The sequence below is a fragment of the Clupea harengus genome, chromosome 22, assembly GCF_900700415.2.
Source record: "Clupea harengus chromosome 22, Ch_v2.0.2, whole genome shotgun sequence".
Lineage (NCBI taxonomy): Eukaryota > Metazoa > Chordata > Actinopteri > Clupeiformes > Clupeidae > Clupea > Clupea harengus.
The window spans coordinates 25,197,829-25,212,998 of NC_045173.1; the positions used below are offsets into that span (position 1 = coordinate 25,197,829).

The 15,170-nt window shown below is 43.0% G+C and overlaps 1 protein-coding gene across 3 annotated transcripts; it reads right to left on the minus strand.

The window, feature by feature from the left end:
* Positions 1–3,967: 3,967 nt before the first annotated feature.
* On the minus strand, positions 3,968–13,333 carry yme1l1b (YME1-like 1b). 3 transcript variants are annotated; one of them, XM_031560090.2, is made up of 18 exons: positions 13,162–13,333; positions 12,234–12,356; positions 11,737–11,917; positions 11,463–11,576; positions 11,170–11,276; positions 10,540–10,690; positions 10,319–10,402; positions 9,902–10,054; positions 9,485–9,637; positions 9,246–9,378; positions 8,992–9,054; positions 8,280–8,392; positions 8,036–8,191; positions 7,730–7,881; positions 7,325–7,451; positions 6,785–6,858; positions 5,843–5,929; positions 3,968–5,589 (listed from the first exon to the last, which is right to left on the minus strand). In XM_031560090.2, the coding sequence occupies exons 1-18, from the start codon at positions 13,192–13,194 to the stop codon at positions 5,446–5,448; spliced, it is 2,148 nt and encodes a 715-aa protein (XP_031415950.1). In that variant the 5' UTR covers positions 13,195–13,333; the 3' UTR covers positions 3,968–5,445. The 3 variants fall into 3 exon arrangements, with proteins under 3 accessions (XP_031415950.1, XP_031415948.1, XP_031415949.1); XM_031560088.2 differs by having other exon boundaries at positions 9,902–10,075; positions 13,162–13,332; XM_031560089.2 differs by having other exon boundaries at positions 9,902–10,075; positions 11,478–11,576; positions 13,162–13,331.
* Positions 13,334–15,170: the final 1,837 nt, after the last annotated feature.

A 15,170-nucleotide genomic window follows, 5' to 3' on the forward strand; every position in this document is an offset into this window, starting at 1 on the left:
CCAGTCATGTTAATGTTGGTATTAGTATCAGTAATAATGTACAGGCTAACATCTGAAATGATTAAACAGTATTAACAGAATCAGGTGTGACCTGTTGCTCACCTTCTAAAATGCATTAGTATATGCATGGCAATGGAAATGCCTCATGTGAAGCTAACAATAAGTCTCCAGTTTTTGCATACATTTCCTTTGTGGTGTATGGAATACTCTGCAAAGGCATTGTACGTGCCTGTTGAAAAGGAAAGATATACAATTGTGACTGAATTTGCTTCAAGATCATTAAGTGAACACACCCTTTGCCTCAGGTGTGGTTGTATGATGAACTGCTTTCTTTCAGTATTGTCCACCACTGTTAAGATGAATAGGCGCCTTGAGGCAATGGAATGAGAAGAGGGAAATTATAGTGTTTTCACGTAATCTAATCTTTGAAATCGCTACCCAGGGAGAAATACAAAAGGCAATGCAAAGACAGCCTCCCATCAGCCTCACTCTGCTTATTAGCAGCCTCACATCAAGTACTGCGTTAGCATTTTGAGAAACACAGAGAAAATATAGATATCATTGCAAATATTATTGAGCATCTACTGTTTTTCCCCGGCTATTTCCACATAAATTGTGTAGCCAAGGCTCAGGTGCTTTGAGAAGTTAGTGTGGACACTGGACAGGCTCACTGTGGCAGTCGTTTAGTGGAGGAACTCGGGTGCGCTGGCAGCCTAATAAGCACTGGAAAGAGGCTCAGGAGGCTACAGGAGGCTACAGGAACCATGGCCAGGATACAAGTGTATTTCATTGAACAGCATTTACGGTTTTGTTTTGGGATAATTGGCAAGTTTATTGGACTGCATCCTTGGTATTTTCTTATAATTCCCTTATTTTTGTCCGGAATGATGGGAGCAGGATTTTACTTTCTTGAGGAGAGGACGTCAAACGATATTGAAAAACAATTCACTCCTGTAGACGGACGTGGGAAATTGGAAAGGCAATATATCCAAGATACGTTTCCGGAGGACCTGTCTATGTTTTCAAGTCTGCGACTAAGCACGGAAGGAATTTACGCAACAGTGATACTCACACATGAAACAAACATTTTAAGCACAGAAGCATTTGAAGAGGTCTTGCGTATCGAGAATATAATACGTGAAATGACAACCACGTCTGGCGAAGAAACCTTTAAATACAGTGATATTTGTGCCAAAATGAACCATAATTGTTTTTCAAATACTTTACTGGATATGGTCAGTTATAATGCAAGTAATTTCCGATCAATTAATGTAACATTTCCAGTGCATCATTCAGAAAATGGCAGTACTCACATGGGCTACTTTATCGGAGGCGTGAATGTGGACAGTAACGCTGTAGTATTAAGTGCAGAAGCGATACGACTGTTCTTCTATTTACAAGAGGATGGTGAAAAGTCTGGTATATGGCTGACTGAGTTTATAGATGTACTGTCCTTCGAGTCTGAAACGACAACACAGGTAGGGCAGTGTTGCAGGCTCAAATATTTAACGATAAGAAACATAGGCTATTATGATGACAGAATAACTTTGTTGAAGTAACTATGTAATTCATGCTTTTTCTTTATAGATATCTTATTACACAACAAAGTCAAGACAGGAGGAATTTGAGAAAACCTCAAAGAGTGTCATCCATTTTTTTGCCATTGCATATGTCATTGCTATTTCATTCTCAATTTTATCTTCCTTAAGGTTTGTATCTTGTATTATCAATGGTTTTAAATATTCTTCCATAAAAGATTAAAATAGAATTAGATTTATATCTATTCATGTCTATACATAACCTCTGGAATTACAACAGCCTAATTTAGAGACAGATCAAACAGATCAAATATAAAAATAACGGGACACCAATTTGACAGGTTAGACAATGTCAGGAATAAGGTGTGGGTGGCCTGTCTCTGTGTCTTCTCCACTGGCCTTGCTGTGCTGAGTAGCTTTGGCCTGTTGCTTGCCATGGGCGTGCCCTTTGTCATAACAGTGGGAACATCCCCTTTCCTGATCCTGAACAAAATCCTCTTCTCTCACACATTCACTTATAACGTATCAAAAAAACATACTCATCCGCTTCCAATTTTACAATTCAGACTGCCCTACCTGTGTTGTTACCTGTCATAACATGTATTTACTTCATAGGAATTGGCGTTGATGACATGTTCATCATGACCTCAAGCTGGCAGCAAACCAATGTGAAGGACAGTGTTTCAGACCGGCTGTCACACACATTCAGGGTGGCGGCCATCTCCATCTCCATCACAGATGTCCTGGCCTTCTACCTGAGCTGCAGGATCCCGTTTGGCTCGGTGCAGTCATTCTGCCTGTACACAGGCACGGCAGCCTTGTTCTGCCACATCTTTAATGTCACCTTCTTCGGAGCATGTCTGGCACTGAATGGGAGAAGGGAGGAGAGCAACAGGCACTGGTTCACCTGCGTGAAGGTTCCAGAACAGCTTCCACAGGGAAGTTCTAGAACATTTGGTCTTTGCTGTGTGGGAGGGACTTATGATCATGACACAGGAACAGAGGTAGAACAGCCAATGCAGGACATTCTTGAGGAGGTACTACTGACCGTGTGTGGTCTCGAGTTGGACGGGGGTTTCGGTATGTGTTCTCTATGCTGCATACCTTGCAGTGGGAATTTATGGATGCGTTAACATGAAGGAGGGTATAGATCTTGGGAACCTTGCTAAAGATGGGTGGTATATAAAGACATACCATGACAGTGAGAAGGAATACTTCTCTGAACATGGTCCGATGGTGATGCTAGCAGTGCAGGACACATATCCCTACTGGGAGGAAGAGGCACGACACAAACTGGACACGTGCATACAGCATTTTGAAAAATTTGACCCTAGTCGGCCCAGAATTTTCTGTGTCATGGCTTCAGTCTTTTGAAGAATTAACAAACAAGACTAAAATCAATGTCAGCTCAGAAGCTACATTCACACAGAGAGCCTGTTGTCCTTTTTGGACCATTATCCAATGTTCAAACAGGACCTCAACATCTCATCTGACAACGTGACTTGCGCATCACGCTTCTTTTTCCAGACTGTTCATATTAACTCTTCTGAAAAAGAAAAGAAAATGTTAGAAGACTTCAGGAAAACCACACAAGACTGCCTGATGCCTGTACTGGTCTATGACCCGTCCTTCATATACTATGACCAGTACGTTGTGATTAAGGACATCGCCATTCAGACTGTTGCGGTGGTTACTGTCGTGATGCTGGTCGTATCTTTACTGCTCATCCCCAGCCCTTTCTGTGGGTGACCCTTGACCTTTGCCATCGCCTCAGTCATCATGGGCGTGGTTGGCTTCATGACACTCTGTGACATCAGCCTGGACTCCGTCTCCATGATCAACCTGATAATCTGCGTCGGCTTTGCGGTGGACTACTCAGCTCACATCTCGTATGCCTATGCCTCCAGCCCAAAGACTAACACCAACGAGAGGGTGGCGGAGGCCTTGTCAAGCCTGGGCTACCCCATCCTACAGGGGGCGCTGTCTACACTAGTGGGGGTAATGGTACTCTCCATTTCCTCAAGTTACATCTTCAGGACATTCTTCAAGATAATGTCTCTAGTAATCCTATTTGGGCTGCTTCACAGTATAGCCTTCATTCCTGTGTTTTTGAGCTTCCTGGGGACATGCAGCAAACAAAAAACATGGTCAGTGACACACTGAGTCTGGCATTCCTTTTTCAAGAGGTGTTTGGAGGAACATGTAACACCGGTAACCTAATGACTTATATTTGGAAAGTGCTTCTTTTTTTTTTTTACAATAAATCTGTTTAATGACTTTAAAATGTTTCCACAGCTTTTATTTCTGGTGTAGTGCTTTTTAAAATCTACTTAAGATCTACAAAATAGCATGAGTACAAATGGGATATGCAATTCTGTTGGTGTCTTATGTACAGAGACATTACAAAGAACCACAAATGCATGATGGAATAGGAGTTGTTGTATACTTTATTTATAGCTTGGGTTTCGACAAATCTGTCAACAAGTTTGGACACAAAAAGCAAATTAAAATGAAAACGAAATACTCAACCTAAAATACCTCTATACACCTATATACAATATTCCCATTTAAGTGTTTTCAGTATATACAATATATAGCTTGGGTAAAAGGCAAACACAAGGGCATGATGCGGAAGCGAGGGCAAGAGCTGGGCACTGAATAAACATAACCAGATAATATCTTGTGTGGATTTAACATGCCAACCAGTAATGAAGTGAATAACTGAACAAGAACATCTTTATAACCATAGAGGGAGGCGTTGAGTCTTTCAGGTATGGCTTATTATTCTCTCATACCCAGGGTGGCATAAATAAACCGTCATATCTTTCTAAGCTGTAGGTAATTTAAAAATAAATTTGCAGTTTGATAAAAGAAACTGAGTACATTATACTGAGCATAGAGTAGAGACTCTCTTGATAGACCATAGCTAAACTAATTTAGATTAAATTAAAATATTTCCTCCCACTGATATGCATGAAACAAGGAAGCTGTACAACACAGCTCTGGCTTCTCCAGGCATCAATCCCTTCACATCCCTGAGTCTCTCATAAGAAAAAAGTTCATGGATTCAACTGATCAGCCCTTTTAAAGATTTTTTTTTTCTCAAGCTAATCAGTCCAACTCTGTGCAAACACACAAGGGGTTCCTTCAGTATTTGCACCCTCACACACTTACTCATCACAGCAGGAGTGACCTACAGAAGTCAAGCTGTGAATACAATTGCAAATGACCGAAAGGAAGCAGCATTTTCCACGGGTTCAGATAGTGAAGATGAAGATGATTATTCACTTAAAACATATACACGTACAGTTTTGCATTGACCAAAGTGCTACAACACACTGTTCTGCACCACCTCTCAAGAGACTGATCTCTCCATCTACAGATATCTGAAATGCCACCTTTTAAAAACAAAAAAAAGGAAAATATATACACATCACACACACAACTCACATTAATGTGGTGAAACACAAATCAAATGACATGACATGACAGCTGAAAACAGTAATGTAAAGCTGACCATGTTTCTTTTTTATTACTAGTCACATGATCTGTAGGCTTGCTGCTCATGGGCTTTTCTGCCACGGAACAGCTGAATCGTTCCAGTGCAGAGGAACAGTGTGGATAACAGACAGTGAAACAGTCGGCATACTGCCTCAGTCGTCACAAAACATACTTGGCCATACTTTGATTGGGGGGAAATTTCCCGGGCCTTGTGCGAGTGAAGATCCAAGGGCCTTGTTTGAGTTGTTCTCGCGTTGCCGAGGATCAGGGGACAAAGTGACAGGGCTGTAGCCTAAACACGTGGGCAAAAACACTTGGAGAGACTAGTTTGTGCGGCTTTGACGTGTTGTTGTTGCACATATACATTCAGAACTCCGGCCATCAGCAGCCACGGAGCTTCTGGAGCTTATCTGGTCTCCAGGGTCTTCCCCTCCAGGACCATCTGGATGTCTTTGGCATCGAGGGTCTCGTACCTGAGCAGAGCCTCGGCCAGGTTCTTGTGCTCCTTGGTGTGGCTCTTCAGGAGTGCCTTGGCCCGCTCGTACGAGTCCTGAGAAGAGGACACGCACACACGCCTCAATGATTATCAAAATGGAATTGGCAGACAATGTTTGTTGTGAGTTACGATTTTTTTTTGTAAATTTTAATTCATTTATAATTCTTTAATTGCCCTGTCATATTTGGCTTGCCTGAGCATGACTCATAGAATCACTAGTATAAAACAGAATCATTGATGTCCACATGTTTTACATTCCTGAGGCCTATTGTCTATTCCTTACAGTAGTATGGATGATCTTACTTACCCTCAGGAGTATCCGGATTTCCTTCTCAATGGCTGCTTGTGTCTCTGGGCTCTGCTTTGTCTGGTCTGCATAGGTCATGACACCCAGCTACAGGTAAACGTGTTAAACATGACCAAGAAAAAGTTACTTTTATTTACATATTATTATTATATTATATCATCATAAACCTAACCACAGACGCAGAATACAGGCAGCACAGAGCATCCCCTATCCCCACCACTGGAGAACATGGCTCAGGCAGAGTTATGATAAGCTGCACTATCTACCAAGGACACTAGAGTCACCACCAGCAGTCACCAAAGTTAACCCGCTCATCATTCTCCCCCCCCCCCTCCCCTCCACACACACATTTCTCAGACAAAGTGGAGGAAATGAAATGGAGGAACAAAATGTGCTAGGACTAAACTTTCACTCTCCATCTCATACAGCCTACAAGTGCCCTGTCCCGGTCCCCATTAGGAGAGACCTTTAAGGCCACTTCAACACCATCAGCAGTAGCAGCCTTGTCCTTCAGCTCCCCTGGCAGCACAGAATGAATGTTCAGCTAGCACGACTGTTAGCAGTGGTAGGGTACGAAACACTGATTGTGTGTGATTGTGTGTGATGTGTTCAGGGTCCCTGCTATAGTAGAGATAGTACTGACAGCTGGGACCAAGTATGTCTGCAGTGTTCTTTGTATCTAGTGGTTTCAGATTCTGGGGTAAACCAGTCTAATCTGTTACCTAAAAATATATATATATATTTTAAAGAATGTAATACATATACACACACACACACACACACACACACACACACACACACACACACACACACACACACATACATGTTTTCATTGTTTAGCACTCTTAAGCACTTGTGCAATGTGTCAGTAGATTAGAGATAATGACTAATTCAATGGAATGAATGGTGCATAATGAGCATCTGATGTGTATAGCTGCCTACCTTTTCACTCATTCCAAATCGAGTCACCATCATTTTGGCTATCTTAGTCGCACCTTCAAAGTCACTCGATGCACCTACAGGAGAAACATTAATGTTGGTCTTACAGCTTCACCTTAAAGCAAAAACAAAAACAAAATAAAAAATGGGGGAAAAAAAAAGGATATCTCTCTTTAAAAGAGAACTTGGGTCAAAAGAAGAGGAGTGAGCGTGTGTGTGTTTACCTGTGGTGATGAACTCGGGTCAAAAGAAGAGTGAGCGAGCGAGCGTGTGTTTACCTGTGGTGATGAACTTGGGTCAAAAGAAGAGGAGTGAGCGTGTGTGTGTTTACCTGTGGTGATGAACTCGGGTCAAAAGAAGAGGAGTGAGCGTGTGTGTGTTTACCTGTGGTGATGAACTCGGGTCAAAAGAAGAGGAGTGAGCGTGTGTGTGTTTACCTGTGGTGATGAACTCGGGTCAAAAGAAGAGGAGTGAGCGTGTGTGTGTTTACCTGTGGTGATGAACTCGGGTCAAAAGAAGAGGAGTGAGCGTGCGTGTGTTTACCTGTGGTGATGAACTCCGCCCCAAAGGTGAGCTCCTCGGCCACGCGCCCCCCCATACTGACGTCCATCTGGGCCAGCAGCTGGGATCGCGTCTCGCTCCATCGGTCATTCTCTGGCAGCATGGACACCTGCAGAAGGCAGACATCACAAATGCAAACAGATCCTTTTCGTTTGCTAAAAGGTCGTATTGTTCTAACTAATATGTGGACTGCAAAGAGATGGTCTCCACTGAATGTGTCTAGTGTTTCTGCATGTTTACGTCTTTATATTCCGATTTTTTTTTAGCTCTAAGGCTTGCCGCATTTCCATCTTTCAACACACTGCACCTCGACCTAAGCGAGAGACACACCAGTGGAAGCGCCGACTGGGTTGTCCTGGTAACAGAAGGCAACAGTGAGGTACTCACATGGCCCAGGGTTCCGCCTCGTGGCATGATGGTGGCCTTATTGATGGGCATGGCGTCTTTGGTGTAATATGCAACGATGGCATGTCCAGACTCGTGGTAGGCGGTGATCTGTTTGTTCTTTTCATCAATCACTGCGCTTTTCCTCTCTGGGCCTGAGAGATGAGGGAGACAGGCGAGAAGAAGGGAGAATGTAAAACTACACCCTTATCCGTGTGAGTTTTCAGAGGATTTGATTCTGATTTTATTTGTATATACTTAAATGTCTACCCTAAAATCATAACATTTCTACCTCGGCTACTTACTTACCCATGAGAATCTTGTCCTTGGCAAACTCCAGCTCCCTCATGGTGACCATGTCTTTGCCATCCACAGCTGCCTTCAGGGCTGCCTGGTTCACCAGGTTCTCCAGCTCTGCCCCAGTGAACCCCACCGTTCCCCTGGCAATCACCCCTGGCTCAACAGCTGCGGCAGACAGCACATGGTCTCATACATTACGCGTTTACAGATTAAAAACTATAACAAGCTAGATCCTGTAGTCAAACAGATGTACCTGTGTCTACTTTGATCTTCCTGAGGTACCACTTAAGGATCTCTGTGCGTCCTTTCACATCTGGCCTGGGGACGTTGACCTGCATGTCAAACCGGCCTGGCCTTATCAGAGCACTGTTTAAGAGGGGAAAGAGGGGGGGACGTGGGATTAGAGGGCAACTTCAGAATTTTTCAAGCCCTATTTTTTTTTGTGGTCTTTTTGGTCCAAATTTGTACTAGGAACGGCTATTCAATGGAATCCTATGGAGCAAGCATGCACGTCAAAGTAAACTGCTTGTTTTAGCCACAGTCAGGCTCGTAAATGTTATTATAAGGGTCTGACCGCACAGAAAGGATCCCTCCGGACATAAACCTGCATCTGTTCACCTCAATAACTGTAAACAAACTGCAGAAGATGACTGTTGTGTTTCATCTGTCTCTTCTTCTGGTCTCTGATGTAGCACCCCATTCAGTGCCTGTAGTCGATTATCGAAGAGAGACACTGTCCTTTGAGTACCCACTCCAGCACCACATGCCAGGCCAATTGTATAGATTCCATTGTATAGCCATTTCACGGTTGCTGGTTTTAGCATTCTAAGTCAATACTGGACCGATTTCGATCGCTAATAGTCTCTAGTCAAAGTTTCCCTTGAACTCTGACCAAAATACTCAGACAGAATTAACAAAGAGTTTACAAACCAAAAAAACAAAGGGTTCATTCACAATAGACTTACCTATCTAAAGCTTCCGGGAAGTTGGTCGCACCAATGATGATGACCCCCTCATTTGGTTTAAACCTGAGAATATTCAAATCGGAGATCAATCAGACACACCTCAGTCCTATAGATCAATCAGACACACCTCAGTCATATAGTCATATCAGGTAAGGCTAAACCAACCAAAAAACAAGTGGCAGAAGTGTGTTGTTGACTGGCACAAGCAGGCCATAATGTGAAGAGCACTACAATGGTCTTTTGTCTAAGCTCACCCGTCCATCTCAGCTAAGAGCTGATTGATGGTCTGCCTGGAGTAAGGATGCATGGGCGACTCGATTCTCTTGCCCCCCACGCTGTCCAGCTCATCAATAAAGATCACACATGGGGCATTGCTCTTGGCTTCCCCTGAGGACAGCACATACATAGGTTCACCATTTTAGAAAATAAGGACTGGTGTTGGGTGTCCATTTGGGGTGCTGTAGAGTCCCATAATGAGGGCTGAAGCACTCACGGAACAGGTTCCTGATGCGGCTGGCTCCCACACCCACAAACATCTCATCAAACTCGGATCCAGAGGCGTAGTAGAAAGGTACATCAGCCTCTCCTGCCACAGCCCTGGCCAACAGAGTTTTCCCTGTGCCCGGAGGTCCAACCAGCAAGACTCCTGTACAAAGGGAATGCTAAATCAAAAAATCAAAAAGAAACACAACAAACAATCACAAAAAAAAACACTCCACTGTCACTCAAATATACTACCAAGAATAGGGTCTAATAGTTTGATTCCCAGGGTTTACAAGACCTGTTGGAAAACTAACACAATCGTTTTTAGTAACCAAATGCTTCATCTAACTGACTACATGTAGACACTTAGTACTGTAGTACTGGTTCATGAAACCCTTGGCAGGTGGAGTTAGATCTGCAGGCTTGCCTTTGGGCAGCTTTCCCCCGAGGACGGTGAACTTCTGCGGGTTCCTCAGGAACTCCACCACCTCCTGCAGCTCATTCTTGGCCTCCTCCACCCCTTTGACGTGCTCGAAAGTCACGTTCTTCACCTGAACAGGGTCCACCGCCGAGTCCATTCCTGATGTGGTTCGAAATCGCACTGTCCGGAATGGTTAGATTAAAAGTTCGTACTCAAGCGGCACTCGGGGAACACCACATGCATGGGTTTCACACTGACAGACACACATTTGGTGAATTGGTGAGAAAAGCAAGGGAATACTATCCATAAACAATTAGTCTGCACCAGTTAAACTGCAGCAAAACGTGCATTTACTTTAGTAACAATTAGATTGTGCACTGCAAAGCAAGCTAAACTGGGCCAAGATAGAAAAGGAGTCTTCACCTGACAGAAAGGGTGTCTTAGAGAGGCCATAGAGGCCCACCAACAGCAGCACTAGCAGGATCAGTCGGGTTCGCCTCAAGGCCTCTACCATGTAAATAAAAACAGGCATATGGACCGAACATCAGAAATGTTATCACATGTCAAGGCACACAATAATCCCACACACACACACACACACACACAAACACACACACACACACACACTAAGAGAGGGGTCAGACCTTGTGTGCGCTGAGAAAGTGCTTGGGCTTTGATGAAACCATCAGCAAAGCCAGTCTTGAAAGCATCATGCTGTCCAGTGGGAATGTTTCTTGTTTTGAGCAGCTTGTCCAGAGTTTCCACCTCTTGTCCCTTGTCTCGTGTAAGAAAACTCTTCAGAGGAAAAACATAAACCAAGCTAATGTCAGTCTGAGAACACATTCAACATCACATAATGATCAATATATTAACAACATTTGCAATATAAAACTGGGAGTGCCGTCTTCATAATTACTCTGGATTACTTTTTACTGAATTGTTTGTATAACTTAGTAGACCAAGTTCCAACAACGACATTATGGTGAAGAGTTAGGGTACATCTCTCACAATGAGCATGGGTGTTCTTATGTTACTGAGCTTGTTCTCTTTCCTGCAGTCATGTTCCTGGCCATCTCTTATTCATTAACATAAGATGAAGGCATCTGATTCAGAACTGGGCCTGATGTATGCAAACTTTAAATGGTTAAAACAACTCATTTACTTTTCCTGTAAATGAGAGATCACACATTCACATATCGTCATAAGTGATGACGTCTGGTGCTCCAGAGCTACGGCCGCTCGCCCCCTAGTCTTCGAGACACGGCGTAACAAACCTTCATGAAAGAGGGAGTGAAGCCCTCAGGTTCCACTGAGCGATCAAAACCTTGCAGTCGTCTCGTTCTAGACTTCAAGGTCTTAAAGCTGCGACTCTGCTGCCATACTAAAAAAAAGTAGGAGACTTCTCAGCTAATGCCATTCGACAACCAGTTCCAATGATATATCCATTATGATTCAACTATATTTAACATAAAGTAAACATTTTCTTTTAACATGAAGTAAACGTTTTTACTGGGTTTTTTTTAACAGCCCAAGATAGTTAAGAAACTAAATGTCCTGATGAACTTACTGATGAGTGACTTACATGGCCGAAACTGCATATCTGCATTTAAAGTCTGTAGAGGAGAAGGACTCTGTCTACAGAAGATTGATGAAGCCCCACAAATACGCCCACCAGAAAATCCTGCATAAAGAGATTTAAAGAATCAGAACAAGACAGGAAGTCAAGTTTGCATGAGCACATATACATTCAACTTTATTCAAAACATCAAATCTTTATGTACATAGCATAAGCATTAAGTAACATGTGAATGCTTATGTTCATGTTAAAAAATGCCTCTCACCATGCTTGTTGTGGAAGAATGACCCTGTCGAGCTATGTGACGTTCTCCATAGGCTTTTTGCTGGGGTTGGGGCTGAGAGTGCCCCCTGCTGGACAATGCAGGGCAACAACGTCTTCACTAGTTCATCCAGTTGTCCTACCCCTAGGTCTGTCAATCCCAGCTCCCTCAGGCTCCAGATAGTCTGCAGATTACAGAACACACGCAGATCTGTTTGGGGAAACTGGAAATATTCTGAGGAATGTTTTAGTATTCAAAACTACTATAAGCAACATCTCAAAATGCATAAAAGAACGGAGTGAAAGAGAAATGATGAAGAGGAAAGAGCTGTAGAAAGTTGGAGTAACGTTTTGTTTGGTGAGATTAGTGTGTGTGTGTAAGAGAAAAGGGGTGTAAGAGTAGGATGGTGCGAAAGCACAACTGATGTATGTACTGTATGTATGTGTGTGTTTGTTTGTTTGTTTGTTTGTGTGTGCCTGTTAGTGTAAGAGAGAGATTACCTCTGTGATCTGTACATCTTGTTCTGAGGCATGATCTCTCTGCTGAACTCTGCCAGGTGTGCTACCAATTGAGCTCTTGAGAGAATGAAAGGCATTGATGAGGTGGCTCAGTTGGACTGTAACCTGAAAGCAAAAGCGAGTCCATCTTATTAACCGTCACAATTAACCCTGTTCTCTAATTACCAAGTAAGGAGCAAAGAAATGTACTGCAAATGCTGATCTCATTCAAGCTATTGACTTGGAGTGTGGAGAAAACTTGTGTCAAGTAATTTGAGTGTACAAGCCTGACAGGTCTACCTGTGAAATTGCTTCACTATTACTGAAACAATGCATCACACATCTGAAAAAATGTCGGTTCCTTGCTCATGTTATCAACCAACACAATCCAACGAAACACGTTCCATCTACCAAATGTTTATGACTATGATGTTGTTATAGACACAGTTGAGTGTGGTCTGATGAGTAGAGCTGACTGGGTAGCTGATCAACATAACAAGCCAGCTGGCCATAAATATAATTTATGTTAAGTGTTTAGGTGCCTAGCCAGCAATTTTAAACCGAACTTGGTAAAATCCGCAAAACTCCAATGTTTATGTATATTCGCTAACGATACCAGGTTCATTGGATAGCTACGTAGCTGACAAATCCATAAATATAGGCCTTGATGTATTCTCCTCGTCCCCAACCGTTTCTGGCAAATGTTATATGTTCTTGGGTTAACCTGCCGACACATGGTACACATATAGCAGAAGTTTACTCTGGGACTATCACTGAAACCGGCTGCTTGATTTAAGATAAACTAGCGATTAAACTATCTAGAAGCCAGTTAGCACAGATAGCTAGTGCTAACTTCATATCTTTAGCACAACAAGCTAATCAAATCTGTGAGCACCGACCACCAAGTAGGCAAGTTTTTCCAATGTCATACCTGTGGTTGCAATGTAGAAGACAGAGAAAACATTTCTAGATAATTGATTGTCTGGCTGTGCCCTGTCTTGACTTCTTGCTATGCCCTCCACGAATGTCCTATTCCAGTGAAAGTGCAACCAGTAACGCTAGCATAAACAGAACCAACGTAATTTCCGGTCGTTTCAACAGCGCTACTCATGTCATATGGTTGTACATCAGTAGCAGAATCTAAGGCACTCAGTCGCCTTTAGTGAAACTGGAAGACTACTATGGTTTTGCTTTCCATCTGTGAAGGTGACAAAAAAATGAAACGCAACAGTTTCATTCTAATTTATACATTTTTGACCGAAAATGTAAAACTACCTCTCAACATTACATACAGTGCATTCTGTTTATTGAATGCTAGGTCCCCCATCTCAGTCTAGAGATATCTAATTTATTATTCGGTTTTTTCTTTGTTTGTGTGGGGGGCACAGTCATATACAAAACAGTTTTCAACCTGCAAATTTCTGTTGTAAAGCCTTGTACCACACTTCAAAGCACTTTAGAGTGCGTTACAAATAAAATGAATTATTATTTATTTGTATTATTATTATTAAGGGCGTAAAGAGCCTAATTTCATATTGTAACGTGCAGGGGGTAAGTGATCCCAGCATGCTATGCAGTTGTGTTTCTAAGTGTTCTTAGTTAGAATCTTGTGTTTCATGCCTCCCTTTTGTGTCCAGTGATGTGTGGAATGTTAGCCTGCTTGTCTGTGTTATTCTCATTTCAATACCTTAGTTCAGACCCAATTCTGTCAGCATTATCTGTCTACCGTTAGTGTCTGTCATAGCAAAATGCCTTGCGGTTTCCTTCTACAGTAATGTAAAGCCAAGAAATGGATTGGATTGGATTTTTCATGCTAGCTTGCCAAATTGGGGGTTAGGACAATAATAGAGCTGACAGTCCATATCAAGATGGAGAAAGAGGACCGGCATGTCCGTGCTGGGGCTGCAAAGTCAGCGAGAAAAAGAGTCAGAGCTTTCAGCAGGGATGTAAACAAAAATGGTGGTGCCTGGGGAGACTGGGAGGTTTTCCAGGCCCAATTTGAATCGTAAGCCTGGGTGAGCACTTGGTCAGCTGAACAGACTTGCTCCAACTTGCTCTTTGACGGACGATGCGCTGTCTTGTCTACTGCTTTTGGATCCCAGCGAGACAGCTGACCACAGCCAGCACACTGGGGCGGCGGCATTTTGGCCAGTGCCTCCGAGTGGAGCTCCTGCGGTCTGAGCAGCAGCATGGCCGCCAAAGAGGTGTGGGTGAGAGTGACTCTGGCGTATGACATTGATAGTTTGATACGATGGCCGTGCACACACATGCCATCTACTGTGCAAACCTGGGTCTGGGGGTCAGTCGGTGTGGAGTTATCTTGCCAGAAACACTCAAGGCCTGTTCATTTGCCTTGTCCTCTCTGGTTGTTTGGACTTTGTTTCCTGTTTTTTTTGGGATAATGATTTTTGCCTCATGTATTGGATTATGAAATGTGGGTTCCTTCCCAGGAAGACTTTTGGTCTTTACTGTCTGCCTGTTCTGTGAGTGCCTGTACTGCTCTAAATATATTTGTGTCTCATCTGCAAAATATAGTAAGTTTTTTGTCCTATTTCAAGTGTCTGGATTCATGTGGAGGAGAAACTACTCTAGGTTTTTGTTGCAAAAAAACAGTTTTTTAGACAGGACTTATTAAAACCAGTTCTCATTTTCAAATCTTTGATGTTGCTTTTGAGTCTGGGTCCTCATCTCCGGCCTTCTGGCTGTGACAAGGTGCAAAGATAACGCTAAACTGACACAGGGGCACTACACAGGCATCACACATCATCACAGCAATAAACACGGAAAAAGTCATACACACTAACATTAGACACAGGGAGAACAGAATATTTGGACAATAATCAGAACATAATGCTACAGTCTCTTACTCAAGGAAAGCAGATGCTTCGTTAACCTCCCTAATTGTTACAGTAGTGACTATCCAAATATGCCCAAAGGTGC

Bases quoted from the DNA above. Each gene is read 5' to 3' on its own strand.
- yme1l1b (XM_031560088.2), bottom strand. From the start codon at position 13,194: ATGTTTTCTCTGTCTTCTACATTGCAACCACAG. The intron at 10,691-11,169 runs GTTTGTTACGCC...TTTCCTCTGAAG, and splicing joins TCACTCCCTCTTTCATGAAG to AGTTTTCTTACACGAGACAA. The intron at 7,882-8,035 runs GTAAGTAAGTAG...CTCATCTCTCAG, and splicing joins CAAGGACAAGATTCTCATGG to GCCCAGAGAGGAAAAGCGCA.